The sequence below is a fragment of the Protomyctophum parallelum genome (genome assembly GCF_964188405.1).
Source record: "Protomyctophum parallelum genome assembly, chromosome: 16".
In the NCBI taxonomy this organism is placed as follows: Eukaryota; Metazoa; Chordata; class Actinopteri; order Myctophiformes; family Myctophidae; genus Protomyctophum; species Protomyctophum parallelum.
The window spans coordinates 42,303,794-42,320,105 of NC_139711.1; the positions used below are offsets into that span (position 1 = coordinate 42,303,794).

Sequence of the window (16,312 nt, forward strand, 5' to 3'; positions counted from 1 at the left end):
ACGTTAGTCTGTCATGATATAGAACCTAAATAAAAAAAGGCATTAAACATGTCTGTGATGCTCTAGTCTCGCGTTGCCAGACTGTTGTCTCTGGCAGTTTACAAATGCTTCCGTCATACAGTCTGGAGAACGGAAGAGCAGAAGTGAAGCCTCGTCCCCACTTCCGTTTCGTTCGTCTTTACAGTCACGCAAATCTATCCTAATATAAATCGAAATCATCTAAGCTAAGGCTGCACGATTATGAAAGTATGACCGATATCCGATCTCCGATATTACACAGAGGACCACAATGGAAACAAGCCCAAAAGCCTGTTAATAAAGTATTCAATCAATCAATAAATAGCATAACACAAGTGTCTGTTTTCACAACTGAATGGCTACTGAATGAGGAGTACACAGATTAAATGTAGATTCATTTTAAATTGTATTAATCTTTTTCTGTAATCTGTATAATTTTGAGACCATTCCGATACCGATATGGCCAATTCCGATTATGCTACTGATTAATGGTGCATCCCTAATCTAAGTATATATAGCTTGCTGCTTAGCAGAAATGGGAATAAAAGATAAGGTCTAAAGATATTTAAAAATATATTTTTGTGAACGGAAATGACAAACCGATTACTCTGAATTTGGGATGTGTAGTTCCAGATAGCAGATATAGCATTCGGAGAGTGTGGAATAGTTGTCTGGCTACGCAAGACTAGTCATGCTCCATTTCATCATTCTGCTGATTGCAGAGCCCTCCTGACCAGAAGTCGGCTCAGTGGAAGGATCTGGAAGCAGCACTGAACGATAGAAGTCAAAGTGTGGACGAGGCTGGAGCTGCTCTGCTCAAAGCCAAGTGAGAGACACACACACACACACACACACACACACACCTTGTTGTGAGCTTGTAGATCTGCTATTTTGTTCGCCCCCAAAGTAGGGACACTATAACGTTGAAGTGGTTAAAACTAACAATTTTATTTGGCTAAATCTACAGTTGATCATGTCGACAACGATGCATTTTGGCGGGCCTTGATTGCATCGTGATGCCTGATCTTTACACTTGGTTGCATGCTGAAAATAGCCGAACTACAAGCTCACAACACGTTGCAGCACGACATGCTGTGAGCTGGTAGATCTGCTATTTTCAGAGTGCAACCAAGCATAAAATGACTATAGTTCTACTGGAAAATCGTCTCCACTGGAGACCCTTCGGTCAGTGATCGACCAGGGCAAATCCTCCAAGGTGGTTTAGGGTCTAATGTCATGTCTACCCCACAGGGAGGCTCTGGAGACCCTTCGGTCAGTGATCGACCAGGGCAAGGCCTCCAAGGTGGACGCCGTCCGGCCTCTGGTGCTGGCGGCCGAGGAGAACCTCCACAGCATGGTGGTGGACCTGGACCACGTGGTCACCAAGGTGCAGTCCGCCCAGTCGGAGGCCAAGATCGTGTCCCAGTACAGTGACCTGGTCAACGAGGCCAAGCAGCAGTTCCAGAAGGAGCTCAGCAGCATCACACCGGAGGTCCAGGCCAACTGGAAAGGACTCAGTGAGAACGCACACACACACGCACAGTCGCACACACACACAAACACACACACACACACGTACGCATGCACGCACGTGCGTGTGTGTGTACGCTCTCAAGAGTTAAATTCCTGTTAAACATCTGCATTACTTAATTTACAAGAAGTCTACACAATTAGAAGAATTGTTATTTTGATCAACGCTTGCCTGTTATCTAATAATAGTTCAATAAAATATTCTTTAGTTTTGGGTAGAGATGTCCCGATACTGTATCGGTATCGGGAAAAGTATCGGATGCAGAATATATAATCAACCTTGATATGAAAAAGGTTGAAAACCACTGGTGTAAACAATATACTGTCAAAATAATAATCTGTACATGGAAACTATAGGACGGCAGGTAAAACATGAACCTAGAATCAGTCTAAAAAAATAATTATAATTCTTTAACGTTGCGGGCAAGAACAAAAAACGTTACAAAAAAAACAAAATGTCCTCCCCCTCCCCCCCTCCTCCTCCCTGGCAGCAGGTAAGCTGACGCCGGACGACCTGAACTCGCTGATCGCCCACGCCCACCGCCGCATCGACCAGCTGAACCGGGAGATGGCGGAGCAGCGCGTGCGTGCTCAGATCCACATGGAGTCGGCCCTGGAGCAGCAGAGGCTGGAGGACCAGAAGATGCTGGAGCAGGCCGTGGGCACGGCTCTGGAGCACAGCCGCGAGGAGGCCAGGCTGGAGCAGGAGAGGAAGGTATATATATGTACCACATGCCTGGGACTGGGAGGACTGGGAGGACTGGGAGGGAGGGGTAGCTAACCCTGGAGCACAGCCGTGAGGAGGCCAGGCTGGAGCAGGAGAGGAAGGTATAAGAGATCATCCCATTTTGACCTGAGATCAGATTCTAAAAATGTCTTCTACATCCTGACAGTTTTCTGAAAAAGCTATGTTTCTATGTCAGTCGTTCTTCGAGCTGAGCTTGTAGATCTGTTATTTTTCAATAGCTAAAGCATAGCATAATGCTAACACCAAAAGGGGTTCCCGCCCAAAATGGGTTTTAAAATAGGGTGGATTTTGCATCCCAAATGCAGTTTATGGTTAAGGGACGCTATAAAACAACGACCTCTGCAACCACGGGATGCACTACTGTACTACTGTACTGTTTTTTTATTCTAGTTTATTTTGCTAGCTTTAGTTTATAATAATCATTTCTTCTTCTGTTTTCTACATGAATACAACCACATTATAACCATATAAAATGAAATGGGAGTTAAATGCTGCAATTTGTAAAGAATGGCAAAATATGACTCCTAACGTCGTTGAAGTGGGACTCATAAAATCCCTGGGACTCATTTCTAAAAGACTCATCCCTGCATCCCGGCACTCGTTACATTGAAAACCTATTTACAACACTGCATGCATGGGACCAATGGGACCAGTGTTGATTTTGTTTGACAAAATCGACAAAAAAATATGTTCGTCGACTACCTTTTTTCTACATGGAAACTAAATAAAAAAACTAAGCTATGATTACTGAAACTAAGACTAAATATATTACTGACAATTTCGTCAACAAATAAAAACTACAAAAATGTTTGGAAGGGACTATTGGACAAGAGATCCAGTATAAGTAAAAGACAAGTCATTTTACAATTGGTTGCATGCTGAAAATGACAGATCTTCAAGCTCACAACGCGTCGCAGTGTAAAATCAGTCATTACGACGCCATCAAGGCCCGCCAAAATGCATTTTAGTCGACTAAATCAACTGTATATTTAGTCGGCTAAAACCTTTTGATATTTAGTCGAGTGAAATTAGACCAACACTAAAACATTCCAGGTGACTAAAATGGGACTAGAACTAAATGGAAGCTATTCAAGAGACTAATGACTAAAACTAAAATCAAAATGTCCTGCCAAAAACAACACTGCATGGGACTGGCAGGACTGGGAGGGAGGGGTAGCTAACCCTGACGCTGGACGCAGGAGAGGAAGGTATACCACATGCACACATTCAAGTTCTAACCCTGACGCTGGACGCAGGAGAGGAAGGTATCCCACATGCACAGATTCAAGTTCTAACCCTGACGCTGGACGCAGGAGAGGAAGGTATACCACATGCACAGATTCAAGTTCTAACCCTGACACTGGACGCAGGAGAGGAAGGTATCCCACATGCACAGATTCAAGTTCTAACCCTGACGCTGGACGCAGGAGAGGAAGGTATCCCACATGCACAGATTCAAGTTCTAACCCTGACGCTGGACGCAGGAGAGGAAGGTATACCACATGCACAGATTCAAGTTCTAACCCTGACGCTGGACGCAGGAGAGGAAGGTATACCACATGCACAGATTCAAGTTCTAACCCTGACGCTGGACGCAGGAGAGGAAGGTATCCCACATGCACAGATTCAAGTTCTAACCCTGACGCTGGACGCAGGAGAGGAAGGTATACCACATGCACAGATTCAAGTTCTAACCCTGACGCTGGACGCAGGAGAGGAAGGTATCCCACATGCACAGATTCAAGTTCTAACCCTGACGCTGGACGCAGGAGAGGAAGGTATCCCACATGCACAGATTCAAGTTCTAACCCTGACGCTGGACGCAGGAGAGGAAGGTATCCCACATGCACAGATTCAAGTTCTAACCCTGACGCTGGACGCAGGAGAGGAAGGTATCCCACATGCACAGATTCAAGTTCTAACCCTGACGCTGGACGCAGGAGAGGAAGGTATCCCACATGCACAGATTCAAGTTCTAACCCTGACGCTGGACGCAGGAGAGGAAGGTATCCCACATGCACAGATTCAAGTTCTAACCCTGACGCTGGACGCAGGAGAGGAAGGTATCCCACATGCACAGATTCAAGTTCTAACCCTGACGCTGGACGCAGGAGAGGAAGGTATACCACATACCACATTCAAGTTCTAACCCTGACGCTGGACGCAGGAGAGGAAGGTATACCACATGCACACATTCAAGTTCTAACCCTGACGCTGGACGCAGGAGAGGAAGGTATCCCACATGCACAGATTCAAGTTCTAACCCTGACGCTGGACGCAGGAGAGGAAGGTATACCACATGCACAGATTCAAGTTCTAACCCTGACGCAGGAGAGGAAGGTATACCACATGCACAGATTCAAGTTCTCAGTCACCACCACTAGTACTGCATGATTCCTGCTCAAATGTGAATCTCGATTAAAAAAAATTCTCATTTTGTCCATAAATATTTATTGTCTTTAGTCTGTTGTTGCCGACGATACTGCGTTCAAAATGTGGCACCTGGAGCCAACTACTGTGGCTTTAAACGGACAACATCAAACTCAAAGTCTCTCTCTTGTAGCAAAAAAAACCCATAAGAGTAACTCAAATGTATTGCACAGCCAATTAGTGCTGCATGATTCTTGCTCAAATTTAGAAATGAGATCGCATAGGTGTCTGATAGGGGATTCACACTATGGTCCCGGGTGCGCACTCGGGACCACTTGGCAGATGTTGTGGTAGTGTGAATGATGCGTACCGTTCCCGGGAGCGGATCGACCAACCGTCCCCGGGACCGCATGGGGGGCGGGTCTCTGGACCGTTGAAGTGTATTGAGATACGGATCGTTCCAATGTGAATGCATGCGTACCTAAAGAAGGAAGTGGACTGTTTTTTTTTAAAGAACGTGACATAATCTCTAGTCGACGAGCCAAGCCTCAACAAAAAAAAAACACAGCCGCTGCACGACACGTAACACCAGCGCATTTCTCAACGCCGCCCGTCTCCTGTTGAATCTGCGTATACGCGCAGCACCGCAGTACGCGATCTTATTCTGCGGACTACACGTGGCTCTTGGGCTTTGCTTGGCACAGTTTCCAAAGTCAAACAAAATAATAATAATGCTGAAGTAGAATCCATAGCAAACTAATACACTGGAGCACAGAACTGACTGACACAGTGAATAGCAGGCAGGCTGACAGTGAAGTAGTATAACGGCAAAAAGCCAAAGAGGCAATTAAATGCAGTGTGTCTGGATTTATTTGAGACAATGTCGCAGAGTTGATGGTCAGTGTCCGTGCGCGCCAGCCATCAAACAAACCGCCGTCTGGAGGATTAAAGTGTGTTATGCAAGTGTACCCGGTGAGCTGTTGAATCTCGGGCAATGTGAATCATGGCCATCGGGGACCAGGCAACCGTATTCGGAAACGGTTCCAATGAAACGGATTCAGTCCGTCTCAGTGTGAATCCCCTATGAATCTAGATCGCGATCTTTTTTCGATTTATATGGTGCAGCACTAGCCTCATTATATTACATCTAATTAATCATATTTCATAAGCAAAGCTAAACGCCTTTAACTTCTTCAAATGGTTGGCTGTATGTAGAACAGTGAGAAGTAGAACATACATTTAGACAGTTAATATGTAAATGATGTAATTTTGCATAGCGTGATAGAAATTGCATATCTCAATAAGAGTTTAGTCTGATTTGCCTCTGTCCAATTCTCTCTCTTTCTCTTTCTCTCTCTCTCTCTTTCTCTCTCTCTCTCTCTCTCTCTCTCCCTCCCTGTGTGTCTCTCTCTCTCTCTCCGTCTCTAGCTGGTAGAGTTGAGGGAGGTGATGGAAGCAGAGATGAGGACCCAGCTCAGGCGTCAGGCTGCAGCTCACACCGACCACCTCAGAGATGTCCTCAAAGTCCAGGAGCAGGAGCTGAGAGCTGAGGCTGAGGAGGTGTGTGTGTGTGTGTGTGTGTGTGTGTGTGTGTGTGTGTGTGTGTGTCCCTTTTTGTCGGACTGTCTTGTCTCATCTGTCCGACTGTGTCTAAGTTGGTGACAAGCCATGTCTCTGTAAGTGTTAACGGCTGACCTGGGTTCTGTGTTTAGGTGCTGAGCGGTAAGCTGTTGGAACAGGAGACAGTGTACCGCCGGCTGACCCAGGAACAGCTGGACAACTTCACCCTGGACATGAACGCCGCCTATGCCAGGCTGAAGGGCATGGAGGAGGCCATCGACAGTAAGAACCAATCATCCTCAGTGTTTTTCAGTTAACTAACCCTAACTAGGGATGGAGCTCGATAACTGATACCCGACAAAACCCACTCGATAACAAGCTTATCGAGTACCCATTATCAATAAGCCTTGGGCTTATCAAGCCTGTTATCGAGCATAGCGGACCATGACCTCATGTTTAATTTAACAAGCAAGACAAGACGCGATCAAGAAATAAATGTAATCATCCATGCTGGCACAAACATCATGTCGGTCTAAATGTGTATTGATACCTGCCAACCAGCACTGTCCGGGTAAACAGCTGGGCTTTAACATTGAGCACTCGGTTGCACTTCCGCATCAAATGCCAGCTTCGTGCCAGATCAGTCTCTATCCTTTTAATACTCTATGCTCTGTGCACACGCGCCATTTTGGAAAGAACTTGGGCCTATATTTCCTTCACAGGTGTTACCGATGATACTGAAGGCTCTGTTCCATTCTGGTCAAACGGGAACAAATGGAATCCTGTCACAATTATTGCATAATTGCCTAATGGCAATTATTTGAGATAATCGCATAATTGTCATAATCGTTTCCATGTTGAGTAAGTTTCATAGCCATATATTATATAAGCTCACTTACGTGACACGTTGTGAGCTTGTAGATATCATATTTCCACTATTTTTTCTATATGGCCATAATACAATTTTAGTATCAGTCATTGACGTCAGTCATTTCTTTGAGAAATGTCTTGCCCTGTGCAATTTATTTGTTTGCAAGGCCTAAAAGCCACATAATTAAATCATTCATAGCAATTATCTGTATAACAATTAATCATCAAGTGAAATGTCCACAGTCCACAATCTCCAAATGCTATATAGTCTGGAACTACACCTCCCGAAGTAAGGAAGCTGCCATTTCCGTTCACGACATAATACGAATATGAATATATTATTCATATTATATTAAAATAAAAAAATATATATGCTTAGATGATTTTTTCTTTTTTTTTAAGATATTTTTTTGCGGCTTACGCCTTTTTATTGTTTTTTTTTGAAGGGACAGACAGTAGGCTGACAGGAAACGGGAGAGAGATGGGGGAAGACCTGCAGTAAAGGCCGTGTCGGGCTCGGGAGTCGAACCCGCGGCACACTGCGACTGGATTACCAGTCGGGTGCCCAGACGGTTACGCCACCGCCTGGGCTGCTTAGATGATTTCTATTTAGGATAAATGTGCGCGACTGTAAAGACGAAACGGAAGCGGGTAGGAGGCGCCACTTCTGCTTTATCGCTTTACTCAGATGATCAGAGCTTCCGTTCTCCAGACTGTATGGTCGGAAAGCATTTGAAAATGGCGAGAGGCAACAGTCTGGCAACACGAGACTATGACCGCAGACTGCCCTAATCTTGTCTCCCCCCCCCCCACCACCCCTGTGTGTTTCCCGCAGGTCACGTGATCGCCGAGGAGGAGGCCCGCAAGGCCCACATGCTGTGGCTGTCCGTGGAGGGCCTGAACTTTGCCCTGAGGACGTCGGGCGCCGACACCCCGACCGAGCCTCTGGACGGGGCGGCGGCGGCCGTGCGCGACAGCTGCGCCGCAGACGAGTTCGCGGCGGCGCTGGCGGGCGCGCTGCCCGAAGAGGCGGTGCGCCGCGGCGTCTACAGCGAGGCCTCGCTGCGCGCGCGCTTCTACGCGCTGCGCGCGCTGACGCGCCGCGTGGCGCTCATCGACGAGACGCACAACTCCCTGTTCCAGTACTTCCTGTCCTACCTGCAGGTACAGTACAGTGTTGTTTTTGGCAGCAAATTCATATTTTAGTTTAGTCATAGTCTTTGGACTGAAACTTCATTTAGTTTTAGTCACATTTTAGTCACCTGGAATGGCTTAGTGTTAGTCTAGTTTTAGTCCACTAAATGTCTTAAGATTTTAGTCGACTAAATCTACAGTTGATTTAGTCGACTAAAATGTATTTTGGCGGGTCTTGATGCCGTCGTAATGCTGAAAATAGCTGATCTACAAGCTCACAACGCGTCGCGACGCATTGTGAGCTTGTAGATCAGCTATTTTCAGCATGCAACCAAGTGTAAAATGACTTATACTGGATATCTTGTCCACTAGTCCCTTCCTGTCCACTAGTCCCTTCCTAACATTTTAGTCTAGTTTTTATTTGTCGTCAAAATTGTTTTTGTCAGTGAAAATAGGTAGTCGACGAACATTTTTCGTCTTAGTTTTAGTCGACGAAAACAACACTGGTACAGTAGGCCCGTCGCCATCGTTACCTAACCGTCTGATCGATAATTAGTTTTAGGTAATCGCAATTATTTTTTGCACAATGGTCAATATCGTTTCCATGTTGGAAAATGTTCATGCATTTTCTTGTAGATCGGCTATTTCCGCTATTTTTGGAAAATGTTCTTTCCTATTACTGTTGTTTTCGCTATTTAAGTGTAGCAGTATCTTTGTATATTTAGGTTATTAGTCATATCTGCCCTGTGCAATTTTTGTTTATGAATCCTTAACACATTGAGTACGCCGACTGCCTTCAAAATATAGGCTATAGAATACCGGAGGTGTCTGATCGCTTTTACTTTGAAAGCCATGAACCGGAAACACTTTCCTAAAAAAGTTGACTTTACAAAGTGACCTCAACATCCCCGATCATCTTAATATATTGTTTTACGCTCCAAAAAGCGTTCATATTTTGCGGGAGAGACGGATGAGGAGCAGAAAATAAGCGCCAGCATATCGCTCTATTCATCACCACGGAGAGCGCCCTGGATTAGGAGCTACGAGTCATTCCTTCCGTCTCGCTAACGTGGGAGTCAATAATAAGCTAATAGTTGCACTGAGCGTTAGCATACGGCAAGCGAAAAGCGAAATGCCAAAAAAATAAATAGGAAAAATTCTGAATATTAATATCTCGCCCCGCATCGCTGGGATGTCGCTAGGACGTCCTCAGACGTCCTTAGAACTCTACGTTCGGTATCCTATGACGTTCTCAGGCGTCCTACGTGCTGTAAGTGTTAAAGGGAAACAGAAATTACATTCATGTTCCAATGTTCAATGCCAAAAGCACAATTAATTTAATTGATTTATTTGTGGCAAACATAATTGTGATTTACGATATTATCGCGATAATCAAAATGTGATTAAAACTACAAATTGTGTGTGTTTGGCCGGGGTGTTAGCCAAACATAGCTGATCTACAAGCTCACAACTGTAGATCTGCTATTTTTGGCAAATCAAGTTGTGTAGAGTGAAATGAGAGCGAACCAAATGTGATCTTTACAGGTTTGTTTTATCAAGTACAGAGGGTTTAAATGGTACTGAATGTGCAGCCCCTAGTGAACGACGGAACACAATCTCACAATAAATTAAAATCTCTGTGATACTGTGTTTTTGTTATCACGATAAACGTTAATTTACAAAAGAGCGACTTACAGTAAGCAAGAGCAACACACGGTAATACATCAAATACATAAAAAATTGTCATCAAGAATCATAAAGAAGCTAAGAACCTAGCAGCAGAAAATGTTTACATACAATGCTATCTAAATGACATAAATGTAGCCTTTGCATAAGCCTGTAAGGTCGGCGAGGCTAGTGCAAGTCCTACGGGGCTAAGATGGAGTCTGAAGAGGTGGGTTTTCAGACTACGTCGGAAGACTGGGAGTGAGTCTGCAGTTCTGATTGTTCTGATAGTTCACTCCATAGTTTTGGAGCCAGAAGGGAGAAGATAAGTTAAGATAATAACGAGCGTCCCCCTCCCCCCTACAGGCGGCGCTGCTGTTTGAGGAGTTGGAGCTGCCGCCCCCGGCCCAGCTCACCGGCGAGGACCTGGACCCCTTCAAGATCCTGTCGTACGCTACCTACTCCCTGGAGAGAGGAGACCTGGAGCTGGCCGCCAAGCTGGTGAACCAGCTGAGAGGGGAGGCCAGGCGAGTAGTTGGGGACTGGCTGGCCGAGGCCCGTCTCACCCTGGAGACCAGGCAGGTGGTGGGCCTGCTGTCGGCCTACGCCAACGCTGTGGGCCTGGGGACCACTCAGGCGCCGTAGACAGGCGGTGGGTGGGCCTATAGGGACCCCTCGGGCGCCGTAGACAGGCGGTGGGTGGGCCTGGGGACCCCTCGGGCGCAGTAGAGTCGACACCACAGGCAGGAGCTGCTCTTTATAGAACCTGTTAACCTTTTACCCCAATTACCTTGTCAACCCTCCTTCTATTCCCCCTTAAAGCAGTGGTTCTCGCACTTTATTTAATGTTTTACGGCCCCCGTAAGAGTGTACAAATGGAAACCAGTAACTCTGAGAGCGTACAAATGAAACCGAAACGGATCCTCACAGGTCCGTAACTCTCCGAGTTACAGACCTCTAATGGTCCTTTTGGGAACCCCTTCGGGACCCACTTTGAGAATCACTGCTTTAAAGCAAAAAGGACACTTTTGGTAGAGTTTTATTTCGTTTTTTTGGTTGTGTAGTTTACCTTGTCATGACATAACTCCAAAATATTGGTGAGACTCGTTTCCCGCTTTTTAGCATTACTACTTTTAGTATATCAGTGGAGCAACTATTGGACGATATCTCGCACAATAGGTGGACTTTCGTCATGGCACAGGTAAGGTAACCACACAACCCCAAGTCATTTTGCAGTAACCACCTAAAACCCATACGTACCGGTACCGGTAGTTGTATGATCAAATTGGGGAAATAGCTGATCGTCATGCCGACTGCTATTACGGCATGCACGGAAATGAGGACGGCAGGGTTCAATGTGGTTAAATCACCCCCCCTTCTACCTGCTCTGCTCTCCCCATCTCTCCCCTCTTTCATTCTTCCCCCACCCCTCCCTCCCTCTGCTCTCCCCATCTCTCCCCTCTTTCATTCTCCCCCACCCCTCCCTCTGCTCTCCCCATCTCTCCCTCTTTCATTCTCCCCCACCCCTCCCTCTGCTCTCCCCATCTCTCCCCTCTTCCATTCTGCCCCCAACCCTCCCTCTGCTCTCCCCATCTCTCCCCTCTTTCATTCTGCCCCACCCCTCCCTCTGCTCTCCCCATCTCTCCCCTCTTTCATTCTGCCCCCACCCCTCCCTCTGCTCTCCCCATCTCTCCCCTCTTTCATTCTGCCCCCAACCCTCCCTTTGGTTGACCCTCCTCCTTACAGTATGTCCCAGGAAGGGAGCTGGCCTCTGGGCCACTGGCATTACAACATACAGTAGACTTAGGCTGCTGTAGATGCACTGTTTCTGTCGCCACTATCGGACAACCAAGAGAGCGTCGACTGTACACATTTAACGCAGTGGTTTGCAAATGTTTTAAATTGAATTTCAAGGAACCTTGAACCCTGAGTTTCAGACCTCCCCATAACTCCACTTCCATCTATACACTTGTCAGTAGTATGTCGCCCATTTGTACACTATATCAGAGTTACAGACCTGTAAGGGTCCGTCGATTGTTTTGGATCCTAGTCTAGTCGTTTTCCCGTCGTCACCCTGGAAGTGGAACCCCCTCCACGGACGGACGCCACCTTGAGAACCACGGCATTAACCCATCCGCCATCGTGTCGCACTCACACGGTCAACAGGGCATGAACTGTTGTCACCAAACCCCTTTAAACTAGCTAGGTTAGTCCGTCCTCACGCTCTCGTAACGGCACGGAGAAAGGAAATGTGTACAGCTCCACGACGTTACGCGACATATCATCCACTGTTCCTTGTTGCAATCCACCCACAGGTTGTCCATTCTCAGATTTGTGTAATTTATGTTAAATATTATTGTTATTTACCGGTGTGCACCACCACCACCAGAGCTGTGTTTGTTTCAAAGCACTAAAGAATCCACTTTGGGAGTAGAGTTGTACCCTGACATGTCAGACACTAGAACCTCTCTGTCTCTGTCTCTCTCTCTCCTATCCTGCCCTATCCCTCTCTCTCAGCCTCACTCAGTTCAAGGCTCACACACATTTTATCTTAACACTTTCATTGGATTTCTGCATTTCTTTTTTTGGCGTCATTAATGAGCCAGAGGTTTTGTGGGGGGAAAAAACGTTAAAATTGATGCTATTATAAATTAATAATTGTCCGTTTGTGTCATGCGATGACTCATTCCTGTCAATATTGGATGTGTAACAAAATAAATCGTAGACGACAAGACAAGATGTTTGTGTTTTGTTATTTCTCAACTTTCTCGACTGTGGTGACTTTTCTTAACCGATTTAACCAAGTCACTTAACCAGGATTAAACCATTGTGATTTAAAAAAATGTGTTTTCTGGGTGCTCGGGTGGCGCAGTGCAATGCTCAAAATCAAAAGATCCGATCGGGAGCAAAAAAACGTGATCGGGACAACACTAGTACAATTCCAACTTTCCAAGGGAGCCCAACTCTCTTCTGGCAGCAGCGCTGTGTGTGTGAGTTGTGAAGTACTGTACTATTTCAGGTACCTTTTACTTAATATACATCAACCAATTAAACCCTTTATATATATTTGTTTTATCCAACTACAATTATTATATGGCAGTTTTAGTTAGACATTGTACATGACTTAGAGTAGGCCTATTAATACAAAACATTGTACGGTACAATGTTTTAGTGGGTAGTGTGACTATTTTAGTAAGACCTATTTTATACTGGTCTTTAGCTGTTCGAATTGAGTTTGTAGCTCTCTTTGTGGATTACTCATTTGAATACATTCCTGATTCCTGAACCATGGGCATGCATGAACACAAGCCTTTTACTTGTAACATGGTATTTTTATATTCCGCTTTAAAAAAATAAAGCAATCTCATCTCAGATTCTCAGTACGAGTGACTTCTTCCACCGCTGACTGCATACTTTGAGTTTCTCAGTTCATTTTTGCCTCAGACGTTGAGTTACAAATTCAGCAACCCGCCACAAGGTGCCGCCGTTTTTCCACAACGGCAAAAAAATATCAAAGCCAAGGCTTTCCCTAATTAGGCAGCGGTGAGCCAGATGTGAACATCAGGTCAGGATCAGACAGACACACTCCCCTTTTCACGCCTCCTCTCTTCCCTCTTCTCCTCCACTTCTCTCTTCTTCCACTCTTTCACCAGACGACGGTCTGTCTGTGTGTGTGTGTGTGTGTAGTCAGAGCTAAATAGTTCGCCTCCTCACACCACGACAAAAGAACAACTTTAAAAGGATGGACTGGACGCCGCACACACGCAGTGGGTGACGGAGGGGGGGGGGGGAAAGCATCTGGTGAAAACAACTGACCAACTATCTTATGCCTGTTGTTATTATTTGGTTCCGTCTGATGTTCGGGTGCGTTTGTGTGCTTTAATATGACCCGGTCGGTCGTACCGATAATGGACACATAAATAAATGACGATGTGGGATTATATGATGTCCGTCTGCCGTTGTCTTACCTGACGTCTCTCCAATAAGACTTAATTGGCTTCCAATTTAAGTCTGTGTTGTGTTGATTTCCTGGGAATAGAAGAAGTCCACGGTTTATTATATACAGTCACGTGAGTATAATAGCTTATACTGCTAATTCACTGAACCATTTGATGTGTGTGTGTGTGTGTGTGTGTGTGTGTGTGTGTGCGGGGGGGGGGGGCACTGGAGGTTATAATTGGAGGAGGATGTGGGATGGATAGACCACCAACAAGGCGTATATTTTTAACTATAGGCTACATCTATTTTTAACATAATTGTTTGAATAACACATGGGCTACTCATGTCATTCATTTCTCCTAGTGATAGCTTACATAATTAAGGTAGACAACTCAAGTAGTGTCCTTTCCAGCTGCTTATATTGTGTGCTTGCTTGCTTGTCTTTTTTTCATAATACAATCCAATAAGTATAAAGCTGTGAACAATAATGTACTGCACTACTGTAGTGGAGTTGGTGGAGGTTTTAAGTGGAAATACTCAAGTATGTACCTCAAAGTCTACAGCAGTGGGTCTTAAACCTTTTCCATGTCGAGGACCACCAAATCCACATTTATTAGCTTGCGGACCCCCAATATGACGGGGACCCCTCCATAATGATTTTTATTACGGTTCCAGCATTGATTCTCAATCATTTTAATTTCAAGGACCCCAGTTTTTGCATTAGGCTACGGACCCCCGTTTAATGGCATTCCTATCTCTGGGACCCCCAATTTATATTGTAAAATCAATGTTAATTTAACTCTGAAAGTGTACAAAATGTGTACACTTGGTTACGGACCCATAAAAGTCCCTTTGGCTCCTAACTGTCATTTAGCTGGGGACGCCCTGGAACTCCCTCAAAGACCCCTGAAAGACTCCCTCAAAGGCCACTTTGAGTCTACAGGCTACAGCACTTAGCTCAATGTACTGAGTTACTTTCCAATGCTGAATGTAAGGGTCCCTTATCCCAGATCTTAACAGCGGAATTATTGCCTCTTGACAATTTACAGTACAGTACAGTACAGTACAGTACAGTATAGTAGGCCACTTGTGTGCATGCAGTTACCTCTCATCACATTAGGTAGGCTAGTTAGCATTGGCAACATAGCTGTAATCTCTGGAGGTGTTTTTTTAGTGGGGATTTGTTTAGCTATAGGATAAACTGCTTTCTCAGATTTGTGAGTATGATCAACATTTTTCTCACAGTCAGTCAGCAGCTCTTATTGTTTGATTATTGCAGGATCGGGGTTGCATTAGATGAATACGGGGCGTTGGTGGCTCAGGGGTAGAGTGGCTGGATGGTATAACCACAAGGTTGCCTGTTCGAACCCGGGCTCCCCCAGAGTTAGTGTCGAAGTGTCCTCGCTAGAGCTGGGACTCGATTAAAAAAAATAATCTAATTAATCAGAGACTTTGCGATTAATTAATCTAGATTAATCGCATTTCAATCGCATATCATTATTTGACCCGAGAACAGTGAGAAAGCAATTTTTTCAAATGGATTTTGGTATATTAGTGAATCAATGAATAGTGAATACATAAGTTTAAGCTTAATAGGGGTAATAATTCTTTATTGAATAATTGCACACAACTGTGCTGTAATCCACGATACCATCGGATAGCCTTTTAAATCCTATTTCCAATCCACGGGGACAAGCAAAGTGATCTCAGCGGCTTCCCCCAGTCTGGTGAACTGTCTGCGGTTTCTGGTGGTGTTATTGTCTGAAGAGGACACGGACACTTGGTGCGCAGGTCCGTCTGAAAACTGTCCAGTGACAACGTTCCGCGGTGAAAAAAATTGTGCGATTAAAATGCGTATTTTTTTTTAATGCATTAATTTTTCTGTAGTTAATTAATCGTAATTAATCGCAATTAGTCCCGGCCCTAGTCCTGGCACAAGACACTGAACACCAAATTGCTCCTGATGTGTTGGTTGGTGCCCTGCATGGTTTCCGCCGCCATCGGTGTATGAATGTGTGTGTGTGTGTGTGAATGGGTGAATTGATGCACAATCTATGTAAAGCGCCTTGGAAAAAGGCGCTATATACTGTAAATTTTCCATTTATGAAAATATGTATTTTAATTCATATAATCTCCATGTTTAAAGTATGTATATACATTGTGCTGTGTCTTATTTCAGCTCTTTGCCCTGCAGTGTGTGAAGAAGATGGGGCCGGTGGAAGTGTGCTTTACTTGGAGCTCAATGATGCTGCTGCTGCTTACCTCAGTGAAAGCCAGAGGTAAGGCACACTGTGTGTGTGTGTGTGTGTGTGTGTGTGTGTGTGTGTGTGTGTGTGTGTGTGTGTGTGTGTGTGTGTGTGTGTGTGTGTGTGTGCGCGCGTGCACACGTCAGGGAAAGACTATAATCCCACCCTCTCGTTCTCCTGTGTAATTAGGCTGGGGGGTTGGTCTACTCTAAATCTGTTTTTGAACCCAGGA

The 16,312-nt window shown here is 45.2% G+C and overlaps 2 protein-coding genes across 5 annotated transcripts in view; both read left to right on the top strand.

The window, feature by feature from the left end:
- Positions 1-12,632, top strand: part of immt (inner membrane protein, mitochondrial (mitofilin)) — a 33,876-nt gene extending 21,244 nt beyond the window's left edge. The window contains exons 8-15 of one of the 4 annotated variants that reach the window (XM_083786603.1): positions 741-844; positions 1,270-1,535; positions 2,040-2,263; positions 6,095-6,226; positions 6,379-6,508; positions 7,932-8,260; positions 10,262-10,544; positions 10,588-12,632. In XM_083786603.1, the coding sequence (XP_083642729.1) occupies positions 741-844; positions 1,270-1,535; positions 2,040-2,263; positions 6,095-6,226; positions 6,379-6,508; positions 7,932-8,260; positions 10,262-10,540 (1,464 nt within the window). In that variant the 3' untranslated portion in view covers positions 10,541-10,544; positions 10,588-12,632. Of the gene's footprint in view, positions 1-740; positions 845-1,269; positions 1,536-2,039; positions 2,264-2,336; positions 2,377-6,094; positions 6,227-6,378; positions 6,509-7,931; positions 8,261-10,261 lie in introns of those variants that run through there. The other 3 variants (XM_083786602.1, XM_083786604.1, XM_083786605.1) reach the window with 3 other exon arrangements.
- A 928-nt stretch (positions 12,633-13,560) lies between these two features.
- The window catches only part of LOC310873645 (fibroblast growth factor receptor-like 1), a 57,147-nt gene continuing 54,395 nt past the window's right edge, over positions 13,561-16,312 (top strand). The window contains exons 1-2 of the mRNA XM_083786195.1: positions 13,561-13,965; positions 16,014-16,113. Coding sequence (XP_083642321.1) covers positions 16,041-16,113 — 73 coding nt within the window. The 5' untranslated portion in view covers positions 13,561-13,965; positions 16,014-16,040. The remainder of the gene's footprint in view (positions 13,966-16,013; positions 16,114-16,312) is intronic.